Consider the following 26,738-nt stretch of genomic DNA (forward strand, 5'->3'; position numbering starts at 1 on the left):
CCTCCTGAGGAGCTGAAACTAGTCACATGCAATCACACCTGGCTAAATTTTTAAATTTTTGATTTTTTGTTGAGACCGGGTCTCACTATGTTGCCCAGGCTGGTTGTGAACTCCTGGCCTCAGGTGATCCTGCTGCCTTGGCCTCCCAAAATGCTGGGATTATAGACATGAGCCACCATGCCTGGCCGCACTTTTCAATATTAGTCAGGTTTTCTCTATGTCAACAGCACATCATTTCTGCCCTGTGTCTTTGCTTCTAGTTTATCTTCCTATTGTCTCTTACTTTTAGGTGAATGATGGAGCCTCCGGAAAAACAAAACAAAACAAAACAACTCTTCCTTTTAGGTACTGTCTGCAAGCTACCATTTTGGTATTTTATTGTTTATGAGTTTCTATAGACACTTGAATTTACAAATATGTTATATATCCTATGCCACGTATACTTAATTTAAAATGACCCGAGCTTAGCAAAAGATGCTCACTCTGCATCCTAAGTTACAGCTGAGAAGAAGGCAGGCACTATTCAAACTATTCTTGATAGCTTTCTTTTTTTCACAAAGAACTAAAGCATGTTTCCTGTCAGGAGCCAAAAATAAAAAAAGAGAAAACAAAACTGAGAACGAAAGCACTTTAATGCTCAATGTTTCTGATGCTTTGAGTTACAATGTGCTAAATAAGCATTAGTTTTACTATTTTTTTCATTTCCCCATAAATTTATAACTGACAGCAAGAGACATGTTAATATTTTGATAATTTTTTTTTTTTTTTTTGAGACTCAGTCTCGCTCTGTTGCCCAGGCTGGAGTACAGTGGCGTGATCTCGGCTCACTGCAGCCTCTCTCCCAGGTTCAAGCAATTCTCCTGCCTCAGCCTCCTGAGTAGCTGGGATTACAGGCTCTCACCACCACTCCTGGCTAATTTTTGTATCTTTATTTTTATTGTTTTTAAGACGGAGTCTCGCTCTGTTGCCCAGGCTGGAGTGCAGTGGCGCAATCTTGGCTCACTGCAAGCTCCGCCTCCCGGGTTCACGCCATTCTCTTGCCTCAGCCCCACCCCCCCGAGTAGCTGGGACTACAGGCACCCGCCACCACGCCCGGCTAATTTTTTTGTATTTTTCAGTAGAGACAGGGTTTCACCACGTTAGCCAGGATGGTCTCGATCTCCTGACGTCGTGATCCACCTGCCTCGGCCTCCCAAAATGCTGGGATTACAGGCATGAGCCACTGTGCCCAGCTAATTTTTGTGTTTTTAGTAGAGATGGGGTTTCGCCACGTTGGCCAGGCTGATCTTGAACTCCTGACCTCGAGTGATCTGCCAGCCTCGGTCTCCCAAAGTGCTGGGATTACAGGCATTAGCCACTGCGTCCAGCTGATAATTTTTTTTTTAAGGTCGTTAAACAATCAGAATTTTTCCCAAGCAAAGATCGGTTTGCATGGTTTCAGCTTACATGGTCTTTTTAAGGGTCCTGTACTACTTTGCAAAGCAATGACTGCCTGAAATTTAAAAACCGTATCTTACATTACTTGCCAATTTTCACTCAGGGTAATTTAAGTCTTCTCAAGAGTAAAATTATAATGCAGAATCATTTTATTAAGCTTTTGAAAATCTTAATGTATTTTCAATGACAAAATTTCCTTTGTGTGAGTAGAAAATAAGTTGACTAGAAGTAAACTATCCTATCTTATAGGATGCAGAATGGAGATCTAGAGAATAGTGCTATTTCTTGTGATCTTGAGTTAAGAGAAACAATGTGTACATAATAGAATATATAACTATAACTAATAAGCAATGGTTGACACACAGGTAATTTAGGAAATGTAAAGATCAGTTAATTTATACAGCACTTTACAATTAAGGACTCATTGCAGACCTTAACAACTCATAGCATGGTAAAACTATTTTTGTAAAGATTGCTGCCACCTACCTGTACATTGCAAGCACATTTTATTAACTTTTCCATTATGGTCTACATAGCATAGATAGCATTTCTATTGGAGGATAATTTTTTTATCAGAAAAGTATACTTAAATGAATCTCCTTAATAGAGGGACAAACATTTGGCAGCAAGGAGTAAAAGAAAAAAAATTACATTATTAAAAGAAACCAAAATCATGAAACTGTTTATTTTATCTTAGCAAATATTGTTATAATTGCGACTATGCTATACTTTTTAGAAGAAATTCATTTTTCATGTGTAATTTTTCTGACAAAATTATATGATAGTCATTTGCTAATATTTTAACTTTTGACTTTTGCAGAATAAATAATAAATGTTTTTGCTAAAGTTTTTAGAACTTAAGCAATTTTATTAAGGTCAAGTTTCCCCATCATTTTTCTATGAAATATTTCAAACATACAGAGAAACTGAAAGGGTATTGTTAATAAACACACCAACGAACTAGGTTCAGTAATTGTTAACATTTTGCCGTATGTATTTAACTATCTCAATCTCTTTATGATTAACAATTTCAAAGTACTTACAAATATCACAAGACATTTTACCCCTAAATACTTTGATATGCATATCCTAAGAGGAGGGACAAATTACATAAACATAATCACATTATAATACCTAAGAAAACTTTACAATTCTCTAATATCATCTGAAAATTAATTTTTCATTTTCACTTATTGCTTAATGCTCTTTACAGTTACTTTGTTTTGAACTAGACTCTAATCAAAGTTTACACATTGCATTTGGTTTCCATACAGTGCCTTTGAGTCTCTCTCATTTTCTCTTTCTCTCTTTTATTATCTCTCTCCCAAATTTACTGAGGTATAATTTACTGCAAAAGTCACTATTTTGGCCAGGTATGGTGGCTCATGCCTGTAATCCCAGCAATTTGGAAGGCAGAAGCCAGAGGATCACTTGAGCCCAAGAGTTCAAGATCAGCTTGGGCAACATAGGAAGATCCCATCTCTACAAAAAATTAAAAAAAAAAAAATTAGCAGGGTGTGGTGGTGCATGCCTGTGGTCCCAGGTATTCAGGAGGCTGAGGCAGGAGAATCATTTTAGCCCAGGAGGTAGAGGCTGTAGTGGGCCTTGATTGTGCCACTGCAGCACTCCAGCCTGGGCAACCAAGCAAGACCTTTCTCAAAAAAAAAAAAAAAAAAAAAAAGTCACCTTTTTCAGGGGCACAGTTCTAACTAGGAATTTTGACAAATAGATATAGCCATGTAACTACCATCGTAATCAAGACATAGAATATTTTCAGCACTGCAAAAAGTTCCCTCATATTCCTTTATAGTCTTTTTCCCCCCACCCTCCTCAACCCCTGGTAACCATCGATTTGATTTCTTTTCATACAGTCATTGATGTCCAGCTTCTTTCACTTAGTACAGCGCTTTCAAGATTCATCCATATTGTATATCAGTAGTTTGCTTTTATTGCTGAAGAGTATTGCACTGCATTGAGGTACATTTGTTTATCCATTCACCAGGACAGATGCGCATGTTAAGCTGTGGGGTGGGAATGAATACAGACTAATTTTTAAGTGTTAGTTCAGTTGTGAATATTTTTGTGCTAACACTTAATGGAAGACATTTTGGTAGTAAATACCCATACCATAATTATCTGATGGAAATCAAAGATCTAAAACAAAATATTCTTTGAAATAGTTTTAAGATTTACAAATTTTAAATTATCTACCTAAAACCATAAGTAATGAAAAGTTTTCTTCTCTTTCAAGCCAAATTTCTGGATACTTTATGTTCCTATATACACATCTAATTATGTATATGTTAATACTTCCATATACTGATATGTAAATACACACACGCACACACACCCCTTAACTAGGTAAGTAGTTGTGAAAGAAAACTTCAAGATTGTCATAGCAGTTCATAAGTAATCTTTGATGTATTTTGGGGGGAGATTTATAATGACAAACTTGGGTTTTTAAATAAATATTATTCCCCCCATTAATTAGCAATCCTATTTTAGGATACTAAAACCATGGTGGGCTATTAAGTACTACAACAAGTACATATGGAAGTAAAACGTTTGTCTGGAAACTGTGGAGTCTCCACAACTGTTTTTATAAGAGTACTGCTCCATTTTCTTTAGAACAGTTAATCCTCAACGCCCTCTGTGGCCTGCATTCTACAGCAGCACAAGCCATTGCATTTCAAATTTCTCAAAATAACTGTGGGACTTAGTTTCCAGTGGAAGCAGGAGCATATAATTTTACACGTGGGACTTTACATCTATAATCGTGCTTACTAAAATTTCTTACCCAGAGGCAAAGAGTGTAGTGATTAAGAGCTCAGTTGTGGAGTGAGAATTCTTGGGATAATATCCCATCCTACCATTTAGTGGTGATGTGATCTTGGGCAAGACACTTACCTCTCTATGTTTCAGTGTCCTTGTTTATAAAACAGGAATATTAATTGTTCTCTTCAATGCATGCGAAGCATTTACAGAACTGGGCATAGGGTATGCACTCAATAAATGTTAGTGTTTATTATTATCTATTCCAAATGTGACAGCACCAAATTATAATGTGGACTGATTGGCAAAACTGCCAAACATAGTAAAAAAGTCTACATAATGATTCCAATAGCTTTATTATTGAATTCTTACTATGTTCGAAACATTGTGCTTAGATCTTAACAGGAATTCTTCAATTACAACATCCCAACCACTTTAATATTATTCTCATTTTGCAGACAAGAGAATCAACGAACAGATAACTTAGTTGCCCATAATGGCAGAATTAATGGAATGGAGTGCAATCCAGGCCTAACTTCAGTCAGAGTTCATAGTTCCTCTTTTTTTCCTATCAAAAAAATAAATAAAATAAAAAATTGGCCTTCATAGGTGACAGCATTTGTTAAAGCACTACACGTTTTAAAAATCTATTAGCTCAACTCCTGATTAATGTATTTATTCACTTAGTAAACTATTTTCTGATTAGAATTTTCTTGTAATTTTAAATTAAATAATAAAATAAGACACAGCTTCATAGAATCATACACTGGTCAGGTGAGAAGTCTTCAGAGCGTCTAATTTAGACTTGCATTCTATCACTGTGGAAACACCCAGAATGGTGCCGCAGTTTTGCCCTCCATAACATAGCTGGTCAATGGCTGGCAGATTTCAGGATTCTGTATAGAATTCTTTTCAGTGCATCATACTTAAATGATAGATACTTACGTGGATCATTTGTTGGCAATGCATCATAAAAATATCACCCACATACTTGAAAAAGAATACAAGCCATCAGCACCATTATTATACATAATTGTTCAATTATTTTCAGAGATGATGGTTAGATGGGCTGGGCGTGGCTGACGAACCTGCATTAGAAAAATCTCTTCAAAAAAAGATTCTATTAAAAAAAAAGTCGTCTGCCATTTCTACCTCTCATCCTTCCAAGTATTACTTATTATTCCTTAACAAAACTGCTGAGAAGTTTTACACTGGGCACAAGGAGCGGTTCCCAGGACCGTGCCTTGCAAATAAAAGCCCAGTCGCGCGCCTGCCCCGGGCGCGGCGCTGAGGAAGGGCGGCGGGAAGAGCAGAGCGGGACTGCGGCCTGGAGGGCCGTTGGCCGGGAGCACGAAGGGGCGAGCCCGCTAACGGCTTGCTTCCTATTGGACGGCGCGGCCCGTTGTGCGCATGTGCGGCCGGGTTCAAACCCAGGAGCAGGCCGAGCGTTCCTGTTTATCGAGGGCGGAGCCGATGGCCGGGAAGTGTTGTTAGCGCTCGCTTTCCGGATCGCGGCTCCAGCGGCAGTCGCCGTAGACTTCAGGGTGTTGCTAGGCCGCCGCGCGGCAGTCCGGCGATTGGTTTCTTGCCCGGCCTCCCGGAGCTGTGGTCCGTGTGGGCTTCCACCTCAGACACTGGCGCTGGCTCAGCGGGGCCGGAACATGGCCGCGTCGGGTCTGGTAAGTGCGGGCACCCCCGCTCCTGGCGAGGGGTTGGGCGGCGGCCGGGGCACGGGCGCCCGAGGCGGGGCGGAAGGAAATGCCAGGCTGGGGCTGTGGCTTCTGAGAGATCTCAGTGGAAAGCCGCAGGGAGTTTTGACATCAAGTGTGATCGTGTGTCGATAACCAGAGTTAATTTGCTGTACTTTTATTATTTCCTAAGTTTTCATGTCGTCATTTCGTCTGTGCCTGCGTCTTACTCTTGAGAGGTGCTTGTGATTTCTGCTGGGTTTTCAGTTTGTTTGTGTGTTTTTTTGAGACGCAGTCTTCTCTGTCCCCCAGGCTGGAGTGCAGGGGCGCGATCTTGGCTTCTGCTTTTTAGTCTAGCTCCAGTTCCTAGGCCTCCAGATACTTTTCTCCCCATGGTAGAAGTATTGAAACCCCTTAAAAGTGTGCCTTTGCGTCACACTTGCTAGTTGGGAGAAACAGATTATGTAACAAGTATGTCTCGAAATTATTTGACGTTTTCAGTTCTTCTGTCAAAATGGTGGCCTTTTATGCAGTTCTTGAGGCTGATTTATGGAGCATCAGTTATTGACAAATTCTTCTGAAAGACAGCTGTCAGTTGAAAGGTACAAGCTGTGAATGACTAATGGGGCAGACAACTCATATTTTGTTTACATATTTTTGGACTTCTTTGGTGTTCACTATTCTATATTTCATACTTTGGTTATGGTTACTATATAAAACCCGTGTCATTTCTTTTCTAATTTATCTCCCCTTCTAAGAAAATCTTCAGCTTCGATGATCTCCCATTATGTGACGTTATACATATAAACATAAAGAGTTGTATGAAAGAATAATATAATCTATACTTTTTACTATGAGCACATATATTGTTTACATTATATATAATCAGAAAAAACCAATAAAGCCATTCTCACTGTGGGGAGAGAAGCGGAATAAAGCTTACCAGATTCCTGCAGTTCAGTTTTTAAATGCCTGTCATAAGCTTAGAATTGTTTTGAGCCCTTAGGAGATGTTTGGTGTATAGCAGGCCCATACTGGATGAAGTTACTTTGAAAATAAATTTTATTCGACTCTATCTTAAAGAAAACAAATTGATGATTTACTTTTCTTTCAGGATCATCTCAAAAATGGCTACAGAAGAAGATTTTGTCGACCTTCCAGGTGATTTATATACTTAAGCTTTTAAGATTATTTTTATTCTCATCGTTAATAGATTTTTAAATGAAGAAAGGAAAAGCTATCACCTCTGACTAATATAATGATTTCTATGCCCACTGATTAAGGGTAGTCATCTTATACTAACAGGGGAATGTTAATGCAAGCAGTGCAATGACTTTGTGGTTGTGAAAAAAGAAATTCACCTGATAAAATAGTGGAACCAGGAAGAGGGAGTCTCAGTTCTGACTTAGTGACTGCCATGGGAAAAGCCTTTTGTAGAATGAATCAAATGGTAAAATTAGAAAGATGTAGCTTATTCAGTGGGGCAAAAAGAAAAATAGTACATGCTGTCATGCATTTATTTGTTGAGTGCTTATTTGGGTTGTTTTGGTTCTTCTTTTAGTTGTAAAACCTGTAAAAAGTAAATTTTCTGGTTAAATATTTACTAGTAATAGGATGAAAAGCATGTTTTTAAAAGTGAATAACATCTTGTTTATTGAGCTGTGATTTTAGTAGGTGTAGTGGGGCACGGAAGTATGTTCTTTTGTTTACAAGAAGCTTTGATTTCTGTTGGGAAAATGTATATGTACATTTGTGAAATAATTTAATGGACAAAAATTATTACTTGCAATGCTGAAGTAATGACTTGTGTATCATAGAGAGTAGGCCTATATATAATTAGGCATTAACTTGCAGTATAGACAGCCATGTGAGAAATTAGGGATTTGTGTGTTGTTGATATTAAGAAAAGCTTTAAAGTTGTAGTGTAACTTTGGTGGACCTTGAATAGGTATTTAAAGACTAAGATAAAGTACATTCCAGACATGGAAAGTAACCTAACGAAGGAACCAAAGTAGGAATACATATATTTGTCAGTAGCAGAGAGACCTGATTTAAGAAGGTTGAATATGTTGGGTAGAAGTGGAAAACAAGACCATTTGAGTTGGATTGAGCCATAAAATGGATATGTTAGGCTTTAGGCATCTATTATAGGCTTGAATAAGCTGTCCTAAATCTTCTGTGGAATAAGGGCTATCTGATGTAAACACACACACACATTTAAAAAAGCAAAGACGTTTGATGTTTGCAAAGTAGCTTAAGGAAGGGGCTGTAGTAATCTAGACATGGTGGAGGTGCTTTTATGCTAAGGTAATAATGACAAGGGGGAAGAAAAGATGAACTTGATAAATTTTGAAAAAGCTGTTGCCTAATGTGACCTGCGTTCTAATAGTGACACTGCATTATCACCTTGGCAAATCTGATCTTTTTGGATCTCATCCTTGAAATAGGTAATTGCAGGAGTGTATTTATAGCTGTGTAATATATGCACCTGTAGGTGGTATTTTGGGGTGGTGTCAAGGCCAGAATTTATAATAGTCAACTGTATATATTCTGGTAGAAAACCAGCCACTAACACTAATTAGGTTTACAAACTGAGGTAGGCCATTTGACCATTTTGGGTTTCAGTTTGCCTATCTGCAAAATGAGGGCATAGGATTCAGCTAGGGGTTTTTAACTAGATTTGCACATCAGAATTATCTCCATCACCCTAGGAAATCTAATTAAATTGGTTTGTGGGAAGTGATCAATTATATGTATTTCTGCAAAGCTCCAAAAGTAACTTTACGCATCTATTTGGATGATAATTATTGGACTGGATGAGTTCTGAGATCTTTCAGTTATAAAACTTGATGACGGATGACCTGATAATGCACTGTGGCTCACAGTTTTTAATTACTGCACATATAGTACTTTTCGAGCTCTCAAGAATAATACGAATGTTGTAGATCAGGGATCAGTAAACTCTGGCTGATGGGCCAGCCACATGTTTTGTCACAGGTTTTGTTTCAGTTTTATTGGAACACAGCCATGCCTCTTTGTTTACACACTGTCTGCGGTTGCTTTTGGGCTAGAATGGGAGAGTCGACTGGTTGTGACAGAGACTATGGTTTACAAGCCTAAAATATTTACCATCTGGCCCTTTAAGCAAAAGTTTGTCCACCCTGTTAGAGATGCATGTCAATTTTATACTGATTGAAATCCAGATGTTCTTCAACAGGTAAATGGTTAACACTGTGCTACACACAGCGTGGAACACTACTTGACTCTAAAAAGCAGTGAAATATTGATACATTCAACTTGGATTGATTTGCATAGAATTGTGTTGAGTGAAAAAAGCCAAGGCAAGAGGATACATGTTGTGTGATTCTAGTTACATATGATTGTTTCCAAATGACAGAATTTTAGAAATGGAGGACAGATTAGTGGTTGCCAGAGGTTAGGAATGAGAAGAGGCAGGAAGGAGATGAGAGAAAGGTGGTTATGATTACAGAAGGACATAGAGGATCTTTGCGATGATGGAACTATTCAGTATCTTGACTCTGGTTGTTTTATCTGCACCTACAGATGTGATACATTTTGTATATATACACACAAACATGAATATATTGAGAAATGAGTACACGTAGAACTGGAGAAATCAAAATAGCATTGGTAGATTGTATCAATATCAGTATCCTGATTGTGATAATATGCTATAGTTTTGCAAAATATTAGCACTGAGGAGAACTAGGTAAAGTGAACAAGGGATCTGTATTATGTTTTATAGCTGGGTGTGAATCTACAAGCTCAATATAATTTTTAATTAAAATTTATACTGATTCATAAACTGTTAAGATTAATCAATGATACTGAATCAGAAATGCATTTGAGAATTTATAGGGAGGAATATGTTACTTGGAGATGTGACTAAAGTCTGTTAAAGAAGCATTTCAGGACTGATTGGATTCATTCAAAAAAATTTGTGTTTTTGAGATACAGCAGTAATCTAAAACAGCTTTAGACATGGCTGTTCAACTAAGAAATATTAATTGATAATGTAGATTATGATATACTAATTCTCATTAGGAAGGAAAGAGTTCACTTGAGGGAACATATAGACCCTCAAGTACTTGTTTTGTCTTCAAATAGTAAAGATATTTTACATATTAAGTAAATTTATATTTTATAATGAGATGTGGAATTTTCAAATAGATGGTAATACAAAGAAATATCTTCTGAAAATGATAGGCTGTATTTTTCCTTTCTTTGTTAGGGCACGTGACATTAACACAGAGCAAGGCCAGAATGTTCTGGAAATCTTACAAGACTGTTTTGAAGAAAAAAGTAAGGCTTCATTTCAAGTTGGAATTTAAGGGCTAGATGGATGAAAATATGAATTTGTCATGGTAATTAATATCAAATGCAGCAAATATGTTCTAGGGTTTAAATATATGGAAAATATTTTCCCTGGTATTTTGAGTTCATATGTAATCCTTTGTGTACCTTCTGGTATACTTAGGATAATACTGACAAAAAATAATAACTTGACAATAATTTGTCATCCCCTTTAGTTCACATTAGATTACTGTAATCTGGAAGTCCATACATAATTATCATACACAAGAAAAAGTATTTTATTATTTATTTATTTATTGAGACATAGTCCTGCTGTGTCACCCAAGCTGTAGTACAGTGGCGCTGTCTCAACTCACTGCAACCTTTGCCTCCCAGGTTCAAGTAATTCTTGTGCCTCAGCCTTCCAGGTAGCTGGGATTACAGGTGTGTGCCACCACGCCTGGCTAATTTTTGTATTTTTTGGTAGAGACCATGTTTCACCATGTTGGCCAGTCTGGTCTCGAACTCCTGCCCTCCAGTGATCTGCCCTCTTCAGCCTCCCAAAGTTTTGGGATTACAGGCATAAGCCACTGCATCCAGCCAGAAAAAATATATAATGAAAATAGATGTGTAGAATTCTTGGGATCGCTGGAGAATTTGAGATAATCTTTGGTGATTTACATATCTGTTTAAGGAAGTCATAAATTACAGCAAAAACTTTTCCAAATGCTGATTAGCATCAGCAGGTATTGGAATAAGAGAATAAGCCACCCAAAGAAATAGGGGCAGATGATAGAAAAGAATGTTTTCTATACAAGCTCTGAAAGAAGAGCTGGCATATATTGATACTTCAGGTGTTTGCTTTTCTCATTTCCTGATGCTTCTCAGGAACATTTGAATATTGAATTGAGGTCTCTACTTGATTTAAGCTAATTGTCAGTGAGTCAACAGATGGTTCTTCACGTGTCATATACAGCTACTTTTAATTTTAACTAATATTACACTATATCTTGTTTTTGAAAATTTCATACTTTTGTTTTAGGTCTTGCCAATGATTTTAGTACAGATTCTACAAAATCAGTGCCTAATTCAACACGCAAAATAAAAGACACTTGTATTCAGTCACCAAGCAAAGAGGTGAGTGATAAAGAAGAGCTGGTAAAGGTTTAATATTTTAATGAATGAAGGTATAAACAATATACTTATGTATATTTTAGTTGTTTGTAAGTCTTATTCTTGAAAGGGAATTCTATATTATCAATGTGACTTTCTATAGAATTTGGAGGTATTTTGTGAAAAGTTTTATTTGATATTTTGTGTTGGAATTGGGATTATGGGAATTAGAATTATCAAATTGTAATAAACATTTTTCACTTATACAATAATACTTAAATTAGGTTTTTAGGAAAATGGGCAGCGATCAAAGTTGCTAATCAGGTTGACATGGTTGGTTATATTCAAATAAACGAAAGCACTTCATTGTACAGGGAAATCAATCTTCTGTTGATTATATATTTTAATTGTTTGCTGTTAGTTTGATCAGAAATAAAGTATTGGTTGACTTAACTATACTAAATAGCAGACTTTCAAATAAAGTATTTGAAGCTAATCTAAGGCAAATTATTCAAAAGCACAATACTAATTAGAAAAATCATATAGTGCTAGAAATAACACTTACTAGAAAACTGTAAAAGGCAATCAACATATGAAACATATGTAGCCTTTTCGTTCCAAGCAATGAAGACAAAACCATTTCTTTCAGAATTGAGAGGCCTTCTGAAACATGATAAATTACAATGGTTTTTGAAAGTTAAAGCAACTGTAGGTTTTCTGGGATAAACTTGACTTAGTCATAAAGTATTAACTTTTTTTGATTAGGTTTGCCTAATATTGAAGATGTTTGCATCTATGTTTGTGAATAATATTGTCTTTTTTTTTTAAATGTTCTTACAGGGCTTTGGTATCAAGGTTATGCTAGAGGTTCCTCTTCTAGGTAGAATGCAGTAAGTCACAGAAGGCTAACACTCCTGCTAAAGCAGCTATTTAAAAAAAAATGGAAACAAATTTTAGAGATATGAGAAGCTGTGGAAACAATAAAGACTAGCAAAATATAGTCTGTAGGTAATTTTCTTCCCTTCTGAGACAGAATTCTTCTCTACTATGTCCCATTACTTATGGAGGTTTTCCACTCTGGCTGGTAGATTATTCTAGGTCCTTTGTAACTGAGAGGATATTCCTCCTCAAGGCTTTGGGTGGTTCTTTCTCCGGTTTTCTTACAACACATTCTCTGATCAATATTTGATTGAATGCTTGAGAGAGATCTGCACATTCTGCAGTTTTCTCTATGTAACCATCTCCTGTCCAGTACTTGACCCTGCAAGTTCTAACCACTTTTTCCTGAATCCTCAGCTTTGGCTCCTCAACTGAGGATGTCCCGTGTGTGTCACATCCTGGAAATGGGTGATCAGAGGGTTCACCTGATTCGTTTCCCATCTCAGGAATCATTCTCTTTGGTTTTTCAATTTCGTATTTCTTGAGAATCTTGTATGTTTTTTCTTTTTTTAAAATTGATTCAGGCAGGAGGGTAAATCTGGTCCCTTTTAAGACATTGTGCTCTAAAGCCAAGGTCCACTGCAATGACTTCTAAATGACTTTAGGCCAAAGAAGAAAGCATGTTGGGAATATAAAATATTCTGAATGAAGATAATAATATGACTTATCAGAACTTGTGAGATTTAGCTAAAATAGTGTTAGAGGGAATTCATAACTTTAAATGTGTAAGAAATAACTTATATAACTTTAAATGTATAAGAAATAAGAAGTGTTCAAAATAAAGGTTCTACTCTGTGTTTGTACTGGTCTTGTAAAATGAGTTGTTCAGTATTTTCTCTTTCTCTTTTCTCCTGAAGTGTTTTTATGAATCACTATTGTTTCTTTCTCAAGTATTTGATGGAATTCATAGGAGTTTGCTCTTTGTGAGAATTTTAAAATATGAATTTATTTATTTATTTATTTATTTATTTTCTGAGACAGGGTTTCACTCTTTAGCCCAGGATGGAGTGCCATGACATGATCACAGCTCTCTGAATCCTTGAACTTTTCCTGGGCTCAAACCCTCCCGTCTCAGCCTACTGAATACCTAGGACTATAGGTGCATTTCACCATGCTGGCCTGCTTAGTTATTTATTTATTATTTCTCTATTTATCTGTCTTGAGACAAAGTCTTGCTCTCTCACCCATGCTGGAGTGTAATGGTGCTATCTTGGCTCACTGCAACCTCTGCCTCCCGGGTACAAATGATTCTCCTGCCTCAGTCCCCCAAGTAGCTGGGGTTACAGGCGCCCACCTCCACACCTGGCTAATATTTGTATTTTTAGTAGAGATGGGGTTTAACCATGTTGACCAGGCTGGTCTCAAACTCCTGACCTCAAGTGATCCTCCTGCATTGGCCTCCCACAGTGCTGGGATTACAGGTGTGAGCCACTGTGCCAGGCCATTCTAAAATTTTTCTTTTTTTTTTTTTATTATACTTTAGGGTTTTAGGGTACATGTGCACGATGTGCAGGTTTGTTACATGTGTATCCATGTGCCATGTTGATTTCCTGCACCCATTAACTCATCATTTAGCATTAGGTGTATCTCCTAATGCTGTCCCTCTACCCTCCCCCCACCCCACAACAGTCCCCGGAGTGTGATGTTCCCCTTCCTGTGTCCATGAGTTCTCATTGTTCAATTCCCACCTATGAGTGAGAACATGCGGTGTTTGGTTTTTTGTCCTTGCGATAGTTTACTGAGAATGATGTTTTCCAGTTTCATCCATGTCCCTACAAAGGACACGAACTCATCATTTTTTATGGCTGCATAATATTCCATGGTGTATATGTGCCACATTTTCTTAATCCAGTCTATCGTTGTTGGACATTTGGGTTGGTTCCAACTCTTTGCTATTGTGAATAGTGCCGCAATAAACATACGTGTGCATGTGTCTTTATAACAGCATGATTTATAGTCCTTTGGGTATATACCCAGTAATGGGATGGCTGGGTCAAATGGTATTTCTAGTTCGAGATCCCTGAGGAATCGCCACACTGACTTCCACAATGGTTGAACTAGTTTACAGTCCCACCAACAGTGTAAAAGTGTTCCTATTTCTCCACATCCTCTCCAGCACCTGTTGTTTCCTGATTTTTTAATGATGGCCATTCTAACTGGTGTGAGATGGTATCTCACTGTGGTTTTGATTTGCATTTCTCTGATGGCCAGTGATGATGAGCATTTCTTCATGTGTTTTTTGGCTGCATAAATGTCTTCTTTTGAGAAGTGTCTGTTCATGTCCTTTGCCCACTTTTTGATGGGGTTGTTTGTTTTTTTCTTGTAAATTTGTTTGAGTTCATTGTAGATTCTGGATATTAGCCCTTTGTCAGATGAGTAGGTTGCAAAAATTTTCTCCCATTCTGTAGGTTGCCTGTTCACTCTGATGGTAGTTTCTTTTGCTGTGCAGAAGCTCTTTAGTTTAATGAGATCCCATTTGTCAATTTTGGCTTTTGTTGCCATTGCTTTTGGTGTTTTAGACATGAAGTCCTTGCCCACGCCTATGTCCTAAATGGTATTGCCTAGGTTTTCTTGTAGGATTTTAATGGTTTTAGGTCTAACATTTAAGTCTTTAATCCATCTTGAATTAATTTTTGTATAAGGTGTAAGGAAGGGATCCAGTTTCAGCTTTCTACATATGGCTAGCCAGTTTTCCCAGCACCATTTATTAAATAGGGAATCCTTTCCCCATTTCTTGTTTTTGTCAGGTTTGTCAAAGATCAGATAGTTGTAGATATGTGGCATTATTTCTGAGGGCTCTGTTCTGTTCCATTGATCTATGTCTCTGTTGTGGTACCAGTACCATGCTGTTTTGGTTACTGTAGCCTTGTAGTATAGTTTAAAGTCAGGTAGCGTGATGCCTCCAGCTTTGTTCTTTTGGCTTAGGATTGACTTGGCGATGCGGGCTCTTTTTTGGTTCCATATGAACTTTAAAGTAGTTTTTTCCAATTCTGTGAAGAAAGTCATTGGTAGCTTGATGGGGATGGCATTGAATCTGTAAATTACCTTGGGCAGTATGGCCATTTTCACAATATTGATTCTTCCAACCCATGAGCATGGAATGTTCTTCCATTTGTTTGTATCCTCTTTTATTTCATTGAGCAGTGGTTTGTAGTTCTCCTTGAAGAGGTCCTTCACATCCCTTGTAAGTTGGATTCCTAGGTATTTTATTCTCTTTGAAGCAATTGTGAATGGGAGTTCACTCATGATTTGGCTCTCTGTTTGTCTGTTATTGGTGTACAAGAACACTTGTGATTTTTGTACATTAATTTTGTATCCTGAGACTTTGCTGAAGTTGCTAATCAGCTTAAGGAGATTTTGGGCTGAGACAATGGGGTTTTCTAGATATACAATCATGTCATCTGCAAACAGGGACAATTTGACTTCCTCTTTTCCTAATTGAATACCCTTTATTTCCTTCTCCTGCCTGATTGCTCTGGCCAGAACTTCCAGCACTATGTTGAATAGGAGCAGTGAGAGAGGGCATCCCTGTCTTGTGCCAGTTTTCAGAGGGAATGCTTCCAGTTTTTGCCCATTCAGTATGATATTGGCTGTGGGTTTGTCGTAGATAGCTCTTATTATTTTGAGATACGTCCCATCAATACCTAATTTATTGAGAGTTTTTAGCATGAAGGGTTGTTGAATTTTGTCAAAGGCTTTTTCTGCATCTATTGAGATAATCATGTGGTTTTTGTCTTTGGTTCTGTTTACATGCTGGATTACATTTATTGATTTGCGTATGTTGAACCAGCCTTGCATCCCAGGGATGAAGCCCACTTGATCATGATAGATAAGCTTTTTGATGTGCTGCTGGATTCGGTTTGCCAGTATTTTATTGAGGATTTTTGCATCAATGTTCATCAAGGATATTGGTCTGAAATTCTCTTTTTTGGTTATGTCTCTGCCAGGCTTTGGTATCAGGACGATTCTGGCTTCGTAAAATGTGTTAGGGAGGATTCCCTCTTTTTCTATCGATTGGAATAGTTTCAGAAGGAATGGTACCACTTCCTCCTTGTAGCTCGCGTAGAATTCAGCTGTGAATCCATGAGGTCCTGGACTCTTTTTGGTTGGTAAGCTATTGATTATTGCCACAATTTCAGAACCTGTTATTGGTCTATTCAGAGATTCAACTTCTTCCTGGTTTAGTCTTGGGAGGGTGTATTTTTCGAGTAATTTATCCATTTCTTCTAGATTTTCTAGTTTATTTGCATAGAGGTGTTTGTAGTATTCTCTGATGGTAGATTGTATTTCTGTGGGATCGGTGGTGATATCCCCTTTTTCGTTTTTTATTGCATCTATTTGATTCTTCTCTCTTTTCTTCTTTATTAGTCTTGCTAGCGGTCCATCAATTTTGTTGATCTTTTCAAAAAACCAGCTCCTGGATTCATTAATTTTTTGAGGGGTTTTTTGTGTCTCTATTTCCTTCAGTTCTGCTCTGATTTTAGTTATTTCTTGCCTTCTGCTAGCTTTTGAATGTGTTTGCTCTTGCTCTTCTAGTTCTTTTAATTGTGATGTTAGGGTGTCAATTTTGGATCTTTCCTGCTTTCTCTTGTGGGCATTTAGTGCTATAAATTTCCCTCTACACACTGCTTTGAACATGTCCCAGAGATTCTGGTACGTTGTGTCTTTGTTCTCATTGGTTTCAAAGAACATCTTTATTTCTGCCTTCATTTCATTATGTACCCAATAGTCATTCAGGAGCAGGTTGTTCAGTTTCCATGTAGTTGAGCGGTTTTGAGTGAGTTTCTTAATCCTGAGTTCTAGTTTGATTGCACTGTGGTCTGAGAGACAGTTTGTTATAATTTCTGTTCTTTTACATTTGCTGAGGAGAGCTTTACTTCCAACTATGTGGTCAATTTTGGAATAGGTGTGGTGTGGTGCTGAAAAAAATGTATATTCTGTTGACTTGGGGTGGAGAGTTCTGTAGATGTCTATTAGGTCCACTTTATGTAGAGCTGAGTTCAATTCCTGGATATCCTTGTTAACTTTCTGTCTCGTTGATCTGTCTAATGTTGACAGTGGGGTGTTAAAATCTCCCATTATTATTGTGTGGGAGTTTAAGTCCCTTTGTAGGTCACTGAGGACTTGCTTTATGAATCTGGGGTGCTCCTGTGTTGGGTGCATATATATTTAGGATAGTTAGCTCTTCTTGTTGAATTGATCTCTTTACCATTATGTAATGGCCTTCTTTGTCTCTTTCGATCTTTGTTGGTTTAAAGTCTATTTTATCAGAGACTAGGATTGCAACCCCTGCCTTTTTTTGTTTTCCATTTGCTTGATAGATCTTCCTCAATCCCTTTATTTTGAGTCTATGTGTGTCTGTGCACGTGAGATGGGTTTCCTGAATACAGCACACTGATGGATCCTGACTCCTTATCCAGTTTGCCAGTCTGTGTCTTTTGATTGGAGCATTTAGCCCATTTACATTTAACATTAATATTGTTATGTGTGAATCTGATCCTGTCATTATGATGTTAGTTGGTTATTTTGCTCGTTAGTTGCTATAGTTTCTTCCTAGCCTCGATGGTCTTTACAATTTGGCGTGTTTTTGCAGTGGCTGGTACCGGTTGTTCCTTTCCATGTTTAGTGCTTTCTTCAGGAGCTCTTTTAGGGCAGGCCTGGTGGTGACAAAATCACTCAGCGTTTGCTTGTCTGTAAAGTATTTTATTTCTCCTTGACTTATGAAGCTTAGTTTGGCGGGATAGGAAATTCTGGGTTGAAAATTCTTTTCTGTAAGAATGTTGAATATCGGCCCCCACTCTCTTCTGGCTTGTAGAGTTTCTGCTGAGAGATCAGCTGTTAGTCTGATGGGCTTCCCTTTGTGGGTAACCCGACCTTTCTCTCTGGCTGCCCTTAACATTTTTTCCTTCATTTCAACTTCGGTGAATCTGACAATTATGTGTCTTGGAGTTGCTCTTCTCGAGGAGTATCTTTGTGGCGTTCTCTGTATTTCCTGAATCTGAATGCTGGCCTGCCTTGCTAGATTGGGGAAGTTCTCCTGGAAAATATCTTGCAGAGTGTTTTCCAACTTGGTTCCATTCTCCCCATCATTTTCAGGTACACCAATCAGACGTAGGTTTGGTCTTTTCACATAGTCCCAAATTTCTTGGAGGCTTTGTTCATTTCTTTTTATTCTTTTTTCTCTAAACTTCCCTTCTCTCTTCATTTCATTCATTTCATCTTCCATCAGCGATACCCTTTCTTCCAGTTGATCGCATCTGCTACTGAGGCTTCTGCAATCTTCGCGTAGTTCTCGAAACTTGGCTTTCAGCTCCATCAGCTCCTTTAAGCCCTTCTCTCCGTTGGTTATTCTAGTTATCCATTCTTCTAATTTTTTTTCAAAGTTTTTAACTTCTTTGCTATTGTTTTGAATTTCCTCTCATAGCTCAGAGTAGTTTGATCGTCTGAAGCCTTCTTCTCTCAACTCATCAAAGTCATCCTCCATCCAGCTTTGTTACATTGCTGGTGAGGAACTGCGTTCCTTTGGAGGAGGAGAGGTGCTCTGTTTTTTAGAGTTTCCAGTTTTTTTGCTCTGTTTTTTCCCCATCTTTGTGGTTTTATCTACTTTTTGTCTTTGATGATGGTGATGTACAGATGGGTTTTTGGTGTGGATGTCTTTTCTGTTTGTTAGTTTTCCTTCTACCAGACAGGACCCTGAGCTGCAGGTCTGTTGGAGTTTACTAGAGGTCCACTCCAGACCCTGTTTGGCTGGGTGTCAGCAGCGGTGGCTGCAGAACAGCGGATTTTCGTGAGACCACAAATTCAGCTGTCTGATAGTTCCTCTGAAAGTTTTGTCTCAGAGGAGTACCCGGCTGAATGAGGTGTTAGTCTGTCCCTACTGGGGGGTTGCCTCCCAGTTAGGCTGCTCAGGGGTGAGGGACCCACTTTAGGAGGCAGTCTGTCTGTTCTTAGATCTCCAGCTGCGTGCTGAGAGAACACTACTCTCTTCAAAGCCGTCAGTCAGACAGGGACATTTAAGTCTGTGGAGGTTCTTGCTGAGTTTTTGTTTGTCTGTGCCCTGCCCCCAGAGGTGGAGCCTACAGAGGCAGGCAGGCCTCCTTAAGCTGTGGTGGGCTCCACCCAGTTCGAGCTTCCTGGCTGCTTTGTTTACCTAAGCAAGCCTGGGCAATGGCGGGCGCCCCTCCCCCAGCCTCGCTGCCGCCTTGCAGCTTGATCTCAGACTGCTGTGCTAGCAATCAGCGAGATTCCGTGGGCATAGGACCCTCCGAGCCAGGTGGGGGACACAATCTCCTAGTGTGCCGTTTTCCAGGCCCGTTGGAAAAGCGCAGTATTAGGATGGGACTGACCCGATATTCCAGGTGCCGTCTGTTTTCCCTTTCTTTGACTAGGAAAGGGAACTCCCTGACCCCTTGCGCTTCCCTAGTGAGGCAATGCCTCGCCCTGCTTCGGCTCGCGCACAGTGCGCTTCACCGACTGTCCTGCACCCACTGTTAGGCACTCCCTAGTGAGATGAAACCGGTACCTCAAGCAGAAATGCAGAAATCACCCGTCTTCTGTGTCGCTGGGGCTGGGAGCTGGAGACCGGAGCTGTTCCTATTCAGCCATCTTGGCTCCACCCCCTTTTTTTTTTTTTTTGAGATGGAGTCTCACTCTGTCACCCAGGCTGGAGTGCAGTGGCGCAATCTTGGCCCACTGGAAGCTCCGCCTCCCGGGTTCACGCCATTCTCCTGCCTCAGCCTCTCCGAGTAGCTAGGACTACAGGCGTCCACCACCACGCCCGCCTAATTTTTTTTTTTTTTTTGTATTTTTAGTAGAGACGGGGTTTCACCGTGATCTCGATCTCCTGACCTTGTGATCCGCCCGCCTCGGCCTCCCAAAGTGCTGGGATTACAAGCGCGAGCCACCACGCCCGGCTTAAAATTTTTCTTTACAGAGGCAGGGTCTCACAGTGTTGCCTTGGCTTGTCTCAAACTTCTGAGCTCAAGCAATCCTCCTGCCTCAGCTTCCCAAAGCATTGGGATTACAGGCATGAGCACTGTGCCTGGCCTCACTTTTGTTTTCTTATGAAACATAAACATTAAAATACACAAATTGCGTGTATATTTCATTGAATTTTTACAACTACTACCTAGATGACGATATGGAACATGAAAGATTTAGATTTTACTTAATAGTTTCAGTAGACAATTTAGATTTTCTATTCTTTTTAAATGTTCTACTTAATTTTCTTTTTTTAGAGATTTGTTCATTTTATTTAAATTTTCCAGTTTATTTGGATAATGTTGTTTTGTCATGTCTTTTTACAGTCTTGTTAATGTCTGTAGGATCTACAGTTATATCCCCTTTTTTATTCCTGACATTGGTTATTTATGCGTTATCTTTTTTTTTTTTTTTTTTTTTTTTTAATTAGAGGTAGGGATCTTGGTATGTTGCCCAAGCTGGATTAGAACGCCTGGGCTTAAGTGATCCTCCCTACGCTAAGGAATAGCTGGGACTACTGCTCATGAGGCACATGCCACTGTACCTGCCGTGCCTTGTCTTTTTCATTGATTAGTTTTGTCAGGGTTTATCAATTCTGGTCTTTCAGAAAACCAAGTTTGGCTTTATCGGTCCTCTCTTTTGCTTGTTTTTAGTTTCATTATTTTTTTCTTAATTGTATTTTTCATATATTCTTTATTTTTATTTTTATATTATTGATTTTTTCTAATCCTTGAGATGGATGCTTCCAAACAACAGAGACTTTGTAGGTGTTAGGGTTTTTTTTCAGGTAGGGCCTTTCCATGCAGCAAGCTTGGCCTAGGCCTTCCACATAAGAAGTGGAATTTGTTTACTTGATTTGAAAATAAAATCAGACTTAAGACTTACTATCTTATAGGCTTTTCTGTTTGCGAACTTGAGATTCCTAGGTCTAGTTATTACTTCACATTTGTTTGTCTTTAAGTAAAATAAGATATGACTCCATAGGTTTTAACGGAAACACAACCGAGCTTCATAAAATAAATTAGTTTTTCCTCTTCTGTTTTCTGGGATAACTTGATTAAGCAAAAATGATCTGTTTCTTCAAATTTAGATCTTTCGTAAAACATATGGTTGGGGCTGTTTTGGTGGGGATGTTTGTGATTACCACTTTATTCAATGATCTGTTACATTTTTTATATTTCTTTTGCCAGTTTTGGCATTTTATAATTTTCTTGAAACATTTCCTCTGTTCTCAATTTGTGTATAGTCAACTTCATGATCTTTCTCATAGTTATTACTCTCTTTTTATTGCTGATTTTCACCTTTTTAAATTATCTGTGTTGTTAGAGGTATTTTTCTGTCATTAACATTTTCAAAGAATCAGCAGTCTATTCTGGTTCACTATTTTATTCTCTTCCCTATCTTTTTACATACTTTTCTTCTTAATTTGTTGGAAGAATGATTTTTAAAGCTCAAAGGCATTATGTACATGGAAGTTAAAATAGTTCCATAAATTCCACAGAAAAATAGTAGACCCCACTTTTCCTCCTCCAAGTCCAACTTCTTAGTCTTAGCTATTTCTCTAGGTATTTTGACTCCATATTTCTAAATAATGTTTATATTGCTGTTTCTTGATTTTTTTTTACCAGTCTTTGCTATTAATTATTGGCTTTCTACTATGGAAGTTTAGACCTTATTTGTCATATAGTTTCTACTTCCCACCACAACACATAAACTTCCATTCTTTAGTACATCATAATTTTTAGTAGGATTAGTATTTAGTGTTTATGGTATTATTACGACTGTTTTAGTAGTCACAGCTATGTAGAGTACTAATGGTTAAATTTTCTTTGTGTACAGTTCTTAATTTTCTCTTGATTTAATTTTGGTTTTTCCATTTTTGACTTTCTGTGCACCTATGACTAATTCATCACCAGTTTTCTATGACAAACGTCTAAGTATAAATGTCTTAGTATGTGTAGACACATTAATTTATCATTTTCAGCTTTGCTGTCTCTGCTCTTTTTTTTTTCTTCAATCTACCCTTAGACCTATCACACAGGTTTTGTCATGTACTGTCTCTGTATCACAGGGAGTCCCTTTGCTTTTCTCCTGAATTGCAACTCTTATTTCTTGGATCTTAAATCTTTGTTTTTTCGTGGCCTCTCCTTTTTTGGTGTGGCCCATCCTTTAGTAGCTTTCTGAGAATTTAAGACCTTAATTGTTTAAAAATACCATGGTTTTACCTTCATGATGGGTAATTTGGGTGAGTACAGAATTCTAGATTAGAAATTATTTTCCTTTAATTAAAAAATAGTATATATTTTTTCATATCAAGCCTCCCTTTTAGTCAGGTGTATTTTCCCTTAGACTTTTAAAAATGTTGCTTTCTTTTATTTTAGCTTCTCCTGTTGAGAAGACTGTTTTGATTCCATGATCCTTTGTGACTGTTTTTTTCCTCTTGGCAGGCTTTTAGGATCATGTCATCTGTCTTTAGTGATCTAAATGTTTATTATATTCCTTGACATTAGGTTCATCTAACCCTTTTCATAAATGTTTTTTCAGTTTGTTTTCTGCAAGTACCTTTTTTACTTATTTTGCTCATTACCTGGCCTTTTTCATACGTCCATTGATCCTTAGCTGTCTCCTCTTGTTTGAAAGTGGGAAACTAAAACACATTGGAAGCTCTATATGCCTAGTAAAATTTGTAGACTGGTGGATGTCACTGTGGTGTAGTTTGGTCCATTTCTTTGTTGGTGTCCTGGTGTTAATATCTGTAGATTTGTTTTCTCTTGGCCTGGTAAGTATTTCTCACAAAGAAATCTTTCCCACTTGGCGGTTCGAGTCTAACTGCGATTGTTTTCAATTTCAGTCAGATATGGCAAAGGGGAAAGTGCAGTTTAAATGCTCCTACTTCATATCTCTGGTTTTCATGTACTGCCCTTAACTTCACCTGTGTCTTATGCCACTAATGTCACAGTCTCTCTGATTTAGAAACTCGAGAGTACATAATCTTCTGATAGGTTTGGGAGGGGCTCTTCGGTTTTACTACCTTCTTTTTCTGAGACAGAGTCTTACTCTGTCACTTGGGCTGGAGTGCAGTGGCACGATTTCGGCTCGCTGCAACCTCTGCCTCCCGGGTTCAAGCAGTTCTCCTGTCTCAGCCTCTTGAGTAGCTGGGACTACAGGCGCCTGCCACCATGCCTGGTTAATTTTTGTATTTTTAGTAGAGACAAGGTTTCACCATATTAATCAGGCTGGTCTTGAACTCCTGACCTCAGGTGATCCACCTGCCTCAGCCTCCCAAAGTGTGGAGATTACAGGTGTGAGCCACTGCGCCCAGCCAGTTTAACTACTTTCTATACACACTTTTTTTTTCTGCGACAAAAGACACATTCAGCTATACACGCTTTTAACACGTTCTGTTTGCATGCCTCTTCTTTTTTTTGAGACAGGGTCTTGCTCTGTTGCTGGAGTTCAGTGGTGTGCTCATAGCCCACTGCAACCTCAAACCTCTGGGCTCAGGTGATCCTCCTGCCTCAGCCTCCTGAGTAGGTAGAACTACAAGCATGCACCACCACTCTTGGCTAATTTTTTATTTTTACACAGAGATGTGGTCTTGCTAAGTTTCCCAGGCTGATCTTGAATTCTTGACCTCAAGTGATCCTCCTGCCTTGGCCTCCCAAAGTGCTGGGATTACAGGTGTGAGCTACTGCATCTGGCCTGCCCCCTTTTTTTAGTGGTGTCTTGTGATTCTACTAATCTTTATAGGTTCCGCCATAAACAGTAATCTGTCTGCTTCTGGGTTTTCTCCATTGCTAGCATGTTTCTATTCTCTCTGGATTGCTGAATTACCAGTAATTTGCTTTTCAACCTAAAAATGTTTGCTGACATGTCTCATCTACTCCTTTGTCTTGCTCTTCATCCGAGTTTGTTTTTAAAAATCTTTAATGAGATATTAAGAGAGAGCAGAGATTAAATGAAAGCCTGCCTCTGTCTTTTTATGGAATTGAATTCCATACTGTGGTCACTCAACGGCAGTGTAGTGTATTAGTCCATTTTCACACTGCTGATAAACACATTCCTAAGACTGGGAAGAAAAGGAGGTTTAATTTGACTTATGGTTCCACATGGCTTGGAGGCCTCATAATCATGGCATAGGGCGAAAGGCACTTCTTCCATGATGGTGGCAAGAGAAAAATGAGGAAGAAACTAAAGTGGAAACCCCTGAGATCTTGTGAGACTTATTCACTATCACGAGAATAGCACGGGAAAGATTGGCCCTGATGATTCAGTTGTCTCCCCCGGGCCCCTTCCACAACACAGGGACATTCTGGGAGATACAATTCAAATTGAGATTTGGTTGGGGACACAGCCAAACCATATCAATCTGTCATTTATTTCTCTACTGTGCCGATACTATGTCCACACTTCTGCTACCACTTGTGACAGAGGTCCCACTACCATCCACATTTGGTGCTTCACTAAAAGGACTCGGGAGACGTGACATATAGTTGAACTCATGACTGATACTTATTTTTATTTATTGCTTTTTTAAAAATTATTATTTTACTTTAAATTCTAGGGTACATGTGCACAACATGCAGGTTTGTTACGTATGTATACATGTGCCATGTTGGTGTGCTGTACCCGTTAACTTGTCGTTTACATTATGTGTATCTCCTAATGCTATCCCTCCCCCCTCTCCCTACCCCCCAGCAGGCCCCGGTGTGTGATGTTCCCCACCCTGTGACCATGTGTTCTCATTGTTCAATTCCCATTTATGAGTGAGAACATGCGGTGTTTGGTTTTTTGTCCTTGTGATAGTTTGCTGAGAATGATGGTTTCCAGCTTCATCCATGTCCCTACAAAGGACATGAACTCATCATTTTTTATGGCTGCACAGTATTCCATGGTGTATATGTGCCACATTTTCTTAATCCAGTCTATCATTGATGGACATTTGGGTTGGTTCCAAGTCTTTGCTATTGTGAGTAGTGCTGCAATAAACATACGTGTGCATGTGTCTTTATAGCAGCATGATTTATAGTCCTTTGGGTATACACCCAGTAATGGGATGGCTGAGTCAAATGGTATTTCTAGTTCTAGATCCCTGAGGCATCATCACACTGACTTCCACAATGGTTGAACTAGTTTACAGTCCCACCAACAGTGTAAAAGTGTTCCTATTTCTCCATATCCTCTCCAGCACCTGTTGTTTCCTAACTTTTTAATGATCGCCATTCTAACTAGTGTGAAATGGTATCTCATTGTGGTTTTGATTTGCATTTCTCTGATGGCCGGTGATGATGAGCATTTTTTCATGTGTCTGTTGGCTGCATAGATGTCTTCTTTTGAGAAGTGTCTGTTCATGTCCTTTGCCCACTTTTTGATGGGGTTGTTTGATTTTTTTCTTGTAAATTCGTTTAAGTTCTTTGTAGATTCTGGATATTAGCCCTTTGTCAGATGGGTAGATTGTAAAAATTTTCTTCCATTCTGTAGGTTGCCTGTTCACTCTGATGGTAGTTTCTTTTGCTGTGCAGAAGCTCTTTAGTTTAATTAGATCCCATTTGTCAATTTTGGCTTTTGTTGCCATTGCTTTTGGTGTTTTTCATGACTGATACTTACTATAGTCATTCAGCCAGGATACACAGCTGGGTCAGTAAGGGAAAAATGCGCATTAGCAGAGTCTGGAGGAATTCATACATAGGCTTCCTGTGGTCCCCAAGGGGCTATATAGAATGTACTCATTCCCTCCAGCAGTGAAATGCAGTAACGTGTATACATTTTTTCTCCTCAGAGAAGCCTTTTGAAACTCAGCCTGTTTTCACTGGGGGTTGGTCCCATAGGCATCCTCTGCCTACCAAAATTTTCACACTCCCAGAAGGAAAGAAAGCAGATGTTCACCACAGATCACAGTGTTTATACAAACAGTCTAGGCAGGCTGGCACAGTAGGTGCAACCTTGTCTGTTGGTAATGGAGGGAACATTCTAAAAGTCAAGTCTCCAGATGCCAACCAAGGGGTAGCCCTGTAAGGTGGCCCTTTAAATATATCAAGCCTCCTATGTTAACTCTTTCCTGCAGAGTGAATCTCAATACTACTGTGTTTTACGTGTCTATTTTGAACTTTACATAGACAGGATTGTTATGTACTTCTGCAGGTTGCTTTTTTTTTCTGGTTAAAATAATAATTTATATTATTGTAGTTTATTTGTTGCATTGTTACATATGTAATATGGTATATCTATACTATAATTTATTTATTTAATAAGTTTATTCAGTCTTCTGTCCACATAGTTGCTGTTTAGAGCAATATTGTTTCTGTGATAGGTTGTATGAAATTTCAGCTTTACTGAATAATGCCAGATTGTTTTCCAAAGTAGCTATTACTTTAGAAATAAAATAAAAAGTAGAATAAAACTCTTAACATCTGGTTTGTTGTTTTAGAATACTTGTTTTTCCCCCCATTTAAAAAACAAATACATTTCATCAGAATTGGTAAGTTAACAAAATAG

At 38.5% G+C, this 26,738-nt stretch overlaps 2 protein-coding genes across 4 annotated transcripts in view; one reads left to right on the forward strand and one right to left on the reverse strand.

Annotated features, from left to right (window-relative positions):
• STAP1 (signal transducing adaptor family member 1) overlaps positions 1 to 5,541 on the reverse strand; it is a 60,688-nt gene extending 55,147 nt beyond the window's left edge. The window contains exons 1-2 of one of the 2 annotated variants that reach the window (XM_055297459.2): positions 5,155 to 5,541; positions 469 to 576 (exon numbers count right to left, since the gene is read on the reverse strand). In XM_055297459.2, coding sequence (XP_055153434.1) covers positions 469 to 489 — 21 coding nt within the window. In that variant the 5' untranslated portion in view covers positions 490 to 576; positions 5,155 to 5,541. Of the gene's footprint in view, positions 1 to 468; positions 590 to 5,154 lie in introns of those variants that run through there. The other variant, XM_063611209.1, reaches the window with a different exon arrangement.
• An 81-nt stretch (positions 5,542 to 5,622) lies between these two features.
• Positions 5,623 to 26,738, forward strand: part of CENPC (centromere protein C) — a 79,559-nt gene continuing 58,443 nt past the window's right edge. For both annotated transcript variants that reach the window (XM_055297453.2, XM_055297454.2), the window contains exons 1-4: positions 5,623 to 5,888; positions 7,012 to 7,058; positions 10,150 to 10,220; positions 11,254 to 11,348. In XM_055297453.2, coding sequence (XP_055153428.1) covers positions 5,871 to 5,888; positions 7,012 to 7,058; positions 10,150 to 10,220; positions 11,254 to 11,348 — 231 coding nt within the window. In that variant the 5' untranslated portion in view covers positions 5,623 to 5,870. The remainder of the gene's footprint in view (positions 5,889 to 7,011; positions 7,059 to 10,149; positions 10,221 to 11,253; positions 11,349 to 26,738) is intronic.

This window comes from Symphalangus syndactylus, chromosome 10 (genome assembly GCF_028878055.3).
Source record: "Symphalangus syndactylus isolate Jambi chromosome 10, NHGRI_mSymSyn1-v2.1_pri, whole genome shotgun sequence".
In the NCBI taxonomy this organism is placed as follows: domain Eukaryota; kingdom Metazoa; phylum Chordata; class Mammalia; order Primates; family Hylobatidae; genus Symphalangus; species Symphalangus syndactylus.